General features: G+C 33.9%; 1 protein-coding gene across 1 annotated transcript in view; it reads left to right on the top strand.

Moving 5' to 3' along the window:
* Positions 1-1426: 1426 nt before the first annotated feature.
* The window catches only part of LOC107483732 (choline-phosphate cytidylyltransferase 1), a gene marked incomplete in the record, with an annotated part of 5838 nt that continues 520 nt past the window's right edge, over positions 1427-6744 (top strand). Inside the window, 6 exon segments of the mRNA XM_016104343.3 lie at positions 1427-1633; positions 2159-2272; positions 3034-3129; positions 3935-3977; positions 4243-4398; positions 4523-4603. Coding sequence (XP_015959829.1) covers positions 1515-1633; positions 2159-2272; positions 3034-3129; positions 3935-3977; positions 4243-4398; positions 4523-4603 — 609 coding nt within the window.

The raw sequence follows: 6744 nt of genomic DNA, 5'->3' as shown, positions 1-6744 counted from the left end.
TGTTCAATTTCTTAGAACAAGAAGATCAATAAAACCTAGAAGAACATAGAAGAACAGTAAAACATAGTTCTTCGATTTCGAAATTAGAAACAGAAATGTGGAAAATGTACAAGATGAGTAAAACAATAACGTACCTTGAATAATATTTTGTTGATGGTTTCTGCTATTATTCGCGACGAGTTCAAATGTCTCTTTAGTTTGGAATGTTGCTCGAAACTTGAGGATTTGTGTTATCTTTGAAGGAGAAGAGGAAGAGTGAGCCATAACGAGCGGTTTTTTCGAAGCGTAATCGTTCGAGTGACGCGCGTGAAATTGACGCTCCATTTAAAGGGAGGGAGTGCGCGTGGATTAAACTTGAGTTGGGCCAACTTGTAAGGATTGTATGCGTTATTTGCTTGTACGCGTAGCGGGACCCATAAAAATATTGTTATAAAGTAATTTAAGTATTTGGTCCAAAATTTATTTATTTGATTTTTCATCATATCTTTTAAATTAATAAAATAAGAATTAATTTATTGTAAATCAAAATTTAATCTAAAAATTTATGATTAGTTAATAAATTATTACATGTATAAGATGAGATTCAAATCTTTGACACATTTAAACCGATTGAAAAACTAATTATTAGGGAATCTAAAGTCGTTGCTTCAAAATTTATTTGTGAACGTATGGAATGCTTATTATTTGCCATCACAATTTAGGGACCCATCAATCGATCATCCATATTTTGCCATTAAAATAGCATGGCATTACATAAAAAATAAAGAAAGCGGTCCATCAATGAGTTAGATAGATACTTGGAGACGTATTATATCATCCACAAAAATAAAAGCATGAAAAAATGAAATATGTATACTAAATTACCAATTAAGCGTTTTTGAAGAATGCATAGAAGATACTCACAAAGCAAACGGATTCGGTCTGAAAACTAGGCCGGCTCACACGGGATTTATACGGATTTCAACGAAATTGACTACGGTTTGACCAAGTAGATTGTATGTCCCATTTAAATGCAAAAATAATCTAGAATAGACAAGTTTACGTTTACCTGTTCTCAATTCAACCGGCTATATGAAATGGTTTTGATAAATGCTTGCAAAGAAGAAACGTTGGATCATTTACATAAATAATAGGGTGAAAAATAAACAAACCATAAGTGTACAAATGAGTTTAACATATGATTTTTAGTTTATTTATCATAAATAAGAATAACAAAATTAAAATCTTAAAAGAAATTAGATAAAATTTACGTATAATTTTTTTTATATTAAACTGATAATTAAAAATTAATAAATAATAATTTAATTAAATTTATTAAATTATTTTAATAAATTTTAACTATTAAATTCATGTCAGGCCGCATCAGTATTTATTAAATTATTTAATTATTAAGTCATTGCCTGCTTATCAAAATCGTAATTATTTAATTCAGTGTGACCGGTGCCATAAGTAACAGTGAAGTTAGTGCTGCCTGTGCATTCTGCTTCGAGTGTTTGAGCGTTCACCTTTCAGACATGGAAGCCGAAGAGGAATGTGAAATTGGTGATCAGAAAACCGTTCGTGTATACGCTGATGGCATTTACGACCTCTTTCATTTCGGCCATGCCCGTTCTCTTGAGCAAGCCAAAAAACTGTATTACTTTCTTTTCTTTCAATTTTTGTCCACTCTACTTCGCTTTTACTGCTTTTGTTGTAATTAATCATAAATTTTTATCATTTTGAGTCTAATCCCTATGTTAGTTGTTACTGTTTCTTTGGGCTTTTTGGAGGTTTAAAATTCAGTAATACCGCTCAAGTTTCACTGGTTTTTTGCGGGTTTTTTATTAGTTATTTTTTATTATCTTTTCCTCTTATAATTGAGGTTTGTATAACATGTTGAATATAGATGGTGGATTTGATGGGAGATAGTTTGATAGAAAAATTATGAATAAACTTATGGAAAGAGATTTAAGTATAAAAGGACTGATTCATGACAAGGTGCAATGTCGTTTGATCCATGTAGCCGACGTGAAGTAGTGGGATCATGCTTTGTTGTTTGTTGTTGTTTGGCTTTTGGGTATTTGCAAATTGTTGTGTGTTTGTTGTTGCTTGAATGAAGTGCTTGATGTTATTGCAACTGTTTTTTTGCCTTTTTTTTTTTCTTCCTTGTTAATTGAAGGTTTCCAAACACATATCTGCTTGTTGGATGCTGCAATGATGAGATCACACACAAGTATAAGGGAAAAACTGTTATGACTGACAAGGAACGCTATGAATCTCTTCGCCACTGCAGGTTCTCTTGTCTTTGCTAGATAGTTTATATTGATATTGATATTGCTCTCCTTTTATTGTACACTGCTCTGATAAATCTTCTATTTCGTGTTTTATTTATTTATCACAAAGGAAAAATAATTGTAGTTGCATCAAGTCTGGAAAGGTTTTGGGAATGAAGTTTGATGACTTGGATTTGAAATTCCCCTTTTTTTTAACTCTCATTATACTCTTTTGGGCAACTAATTTTGTGGCTTTTGACCATGATGCTTCTGTAGATTAATTTCCAGAAATAGCAACATGAATGATGATAGATAATGAAACTATGAAAGATACATGTAAGAATAGTTTAGGGCAACTCATTCATGAGTGCTATTTTGTTTCCATTTTTAGAGCTAGTGGTTTTTTATTCAAGTAACTGGCTAACTGAGTAAAATTATACCAAGTTCTGATGCAAAGTTCATAGCTGATTTCGGATACTAAGTTCCCTCTGAGCTGCGCTGACTAAAGTACTAGTTTTTGGCATCCTCATTTTATTGTAGATATCTATGGAGGTCTACCATCCATGTTATTATTTTGGTTGGTTCTTTTTTGATGGGAGATTTTCATTTGCTTTTGTTGCTTCCTAAAGCCTAACTAGTCCTCGGAATCAATCAAACGAAAATAACTCAGTACATCTGTTTGGCTTATTTGAGTTGTTTTTAAATTTTCAAACTTGCCTAATTGCTTTATTAGTGGTGTTAGTATTTAGGATGTGACGCAGTTGAGTCGTCATTGCTACAGGTGGGTTGATGAAGTTATACCAGATGCGCCATGGGTAATCACGCAGGAATTCATTGACAAGCATCAAATTGACTATGTGGCTCATGATTCTCTTCCGTAAGGTTAACCTGCCCCAGGCTAAGTGTTTTCCTTTGTATTTGTTCACTCTTCAAAGTTGGTAACTTCTTGATGAAAAGTTATCAACTCCCTAATAGAGTAAGTTTACACTTTACATTGAATAGACCCTGAGATATACTCGCAGGTGGGCTATCTGAAAAATTTATGGTTATTAACTAGGATGCATGCACGATACTTGAGACATACAACACAGATCGGAGAGCATTGCTGTGCATTTAATATAAGAAGCATTGAGATAACATGCTATGAGTTATGACTATTGAATGCCATATCCTAAACATCAAAACTCAAATCTTTAACATAGTGTTTGGGACTGGAATACAAAGTTTCATTGCTTATATTTCATTTTATTTGAAGATATAACTGTCTAGAAGGAAAAAGATGTGCTGTATTCTATTATTCTTTCAAAAGGCTTATAAAAAGTATGAAAATGGGATGATATGGGAAGGAGAAGATTGTCTGTGGGTTACTAAAGTGGAAAAGGAGGAATGCTCTGTGCATTGGTTACTTTTATATGGCTGCACATAGCTAATCGACCATTAGAGCGTATGTCGGTCTAAAATTTCTAAAATTTAGATATTAGTTATAATATTATTCTTACTGTTATTAGCACTATTTATTCTCTATTCTCTTGGATTTTTTTGAGAGGTGCTTTTGTCTCTGTGACAGCATCGTTGCGTTATTAATCTTAACCATATTATACATGATATTTTGCCAAAATATAATTTTAAAAATGTTTTCAAATACGTTAACACTTCCTTTTCTTCTTTAATGTAAAATTTAGTTATGCTGATACAAGTGGAGCTGGAAAGGATGTCTATGAATATGTAAGAACTGAATGTTCTTCTCCCCTCCCCCCTCTTCTCTCTCTTATTGCTATCTCATTGACATTTACTTGGTGTCACGAATGGGTCATCGTTGTTGTTCACAATTGACTATTTGAATCTTTCATCCACTTTTATGCCATTATTTTTTCTCTATATATTTCTGGCGGAACTATAACATGGTCAAATTTTGTTTTATATTTTTTCCCAGTCACGTATTGATCTTCAGCTTCCATCGATGATCTTATGTGTATTGTTTCCTAAATAGGTTAAGTCTATTGGAAAGTTTAAGGAAACAAAGCGGACTGATGGAATTTCTACTTCAGATATCATAATGAGAATAATCAAAGATTATAATCAGTATGTAATGCGTAACTTGGACCGTGGTTATACCAGAAAGGATCTGGGTGTCAGCTATGTCAAGGTTTCTTTGTTTCACACCTTTGTTTTGCAAATTCTCAAGATTTTTGTGTTACCTATCAGTTGCCTCATTAACTTACTTTTGTCGTGGGCGGGCTTATCTCTGTTGCATGATCTGTTATTCACAGGAGAAGAGGTTGAGAATGAACATGGGACTTAAAAAATTGCGTGAGAGAGTGAAGAAGCAGCAAGAGACAGTGGGAAAGAAGGTAACAATGTTGATAATGATCATAGCTATTTGCATCGACTCTATTTACATCAGTAATTGTTTACATGTATTTTATCTTATTTTATCTTGTGTTATTCTTAGTATAACATTAAGCTGTCAGCTTTTCTTAAGTAGATGGTTTATGTTTAAACTTAATGGTTGATGTTATTTTCCTTTTTATTCAATATATGAAGAAATCTAGTGTTTCAATGAAAGTGGGTTGCGGTCATGAACTGCTACTAACTTTTGCATATGAAAAGATGCTTTTAGAACTTGAAATGAATTGTAGTCAACCTTTCAGTGGTGTGAGGCTGTGAGCTGCAGTGAATAGAAAACTGAAAGAAAGGAAATTAGCCATATTTCCTGTTTGGATTGTGATTGGGAAATTATTTGTATTATCAAAAGAACTGCTGAAAAAGATATAAACCTTTTGCTTCTATAACTCATGAGTTCTTTATTTGTTACGAATGTTAAGTTTCCTTGTTAATCATAGGCAAACCTGTAGAAGTAAGTTGTAGGCATGTGCTTATTGCGTGGTTCTTAAGTTTTTTCTTGTAATATTTTGGTCATTCATGGTGTTAGGTTAAATTTTGGTTTTAGTTTCAAAAATGATATGTAGTTTTAGTTTTGAACGCCATCTGTAGGAAACAAGGAAGGGTTTAAGTGTTCGGTGTCAAGCTGAACAAATCCTTTAATTCTTTTACCAACCTACCACCCAAGAAAAAGCATAAAAACTTGAACTGAGTTTCACTGGAAATCCTTCCTTTTAATTTGTGCACTAAAAAACTACTTGTTGACCTGAAATATAAGATCCTGATACAAACCTGGAGTAGTCTGTTAGGAACCATTTTGGGTTAGTAACTTAGTATAGAACTGGAAGGGGAAGACAAATGAGTGTGAGGCAGCAATTAACTCTGTTAAGTAATTGCCAAGTTTTGGTCAGTGAAAGTAGTTAGGAGGCTGTTAGGGAGTGAATGAGATAAATAGGAGAATAGGGAGAGTTTAGTTAGGTAAACAAATATATACACAGGGATAGTGGGAATAGAATTTGTCTGAAAACACAAGGGACAAGGAAAACAACACATGAAAGAGACAATTTACCGTTTGTTGGAAAGCCGCCTGCCACCTTGGAATGTTGCCAGCCATCTGCCAAAGACAAAACTGGAAAATGTTTCTGTCCAGTGTTTGGTCTCCATCCCACCTTTTTGGGAATGCAGAGAATGCAGGAATCTTTGTCCCAAGACACCAGTTGTTGGCTCTGTACCTATTTTCCTAACCAAGTAATTCTTGTGTCTCTATGTCCCTGTATTTCTTTATCTGTTTCTCTAACCAAACACTATTAGGGTGGACAGAAGCTCATATTCTCCTCAGGACTGACTTTCCCAGTTGTATATTTAGGGTTCTTGATACATTGTCAATGATCGTTATTCTGCAATTCTTTTGTGATTGACACTAGTTCTGACACAATCTTAAAGGAGAAAAGAAGCTCAATTTATTAGTCTCTATTTGGAGTTGGATCCCCCCCCTTTTTCTTTTTTGTTTTTGGGCCTGTTGCTGTTACTATAAAATAGTTGGAGTATATGCTTGAGCTAAGTAGCTAATGACGTTAACAATGCATATAAGGAGATACTCTATCTGCTTCATTCTCATTGTAAATTGATATGGCTCAATGATTTATTGTTAAACTTCTTTTGTACATTCTCTGACCCAAGAGAATGTTGTTTCCAGCTGAATGTAGTTGAGACTGTTCTTTATATGGTAAATTGTTTTAGACTGTTGTTCATGTGGTGAAATGTTTGAGACTCTTCTTTTTGTTGCGAATAAGAGAAACCATATATATTGGACCCCAGCATTCTAATTTGAGTTGCACTCACTCACTCTTCTTTCTGTGCCAAGCCGACTAACTCCCTTTCGGTGTTGAATCTGGATCCCACACCCTGTCCAATGGTGGAGGAGAGTGAGTTGACTTGGTTTACAAGGAAGAATGAGTAAAAGGAACATTTCTCTTCTAATTTACATAATTGCTGGATTTTATCCCTAGCCGTCAAAGCAAGTGCACAAGGGGCAGTTTGAAAAATCTCTACGTAGTGTCATTTGCATTTTTTTTACACTGCAAATAAGCAAGACTTTCTCCATTGAACT

The sequence above is a fragment of the Arachis duranensis genome, chromosome 4, assembly GCF_000817695.3.
Source record: "Arachis duranensis cultivar V14167 chromosome 4, aradu.V14167.gnm2.J7QH, whole genome shotgun sequence".
In the NCBI taxonomy this organism is placed as follows: domain Eukaryota; kingdom Viridiplantae; phylum Streptophyta; class Magnoliopsida; order Fabales; family Fabaceae; genus Arachis; species Arachis duranensis.
This window is presented reverse-complemented; position numbering and strand designations above follow the sequence as displayed.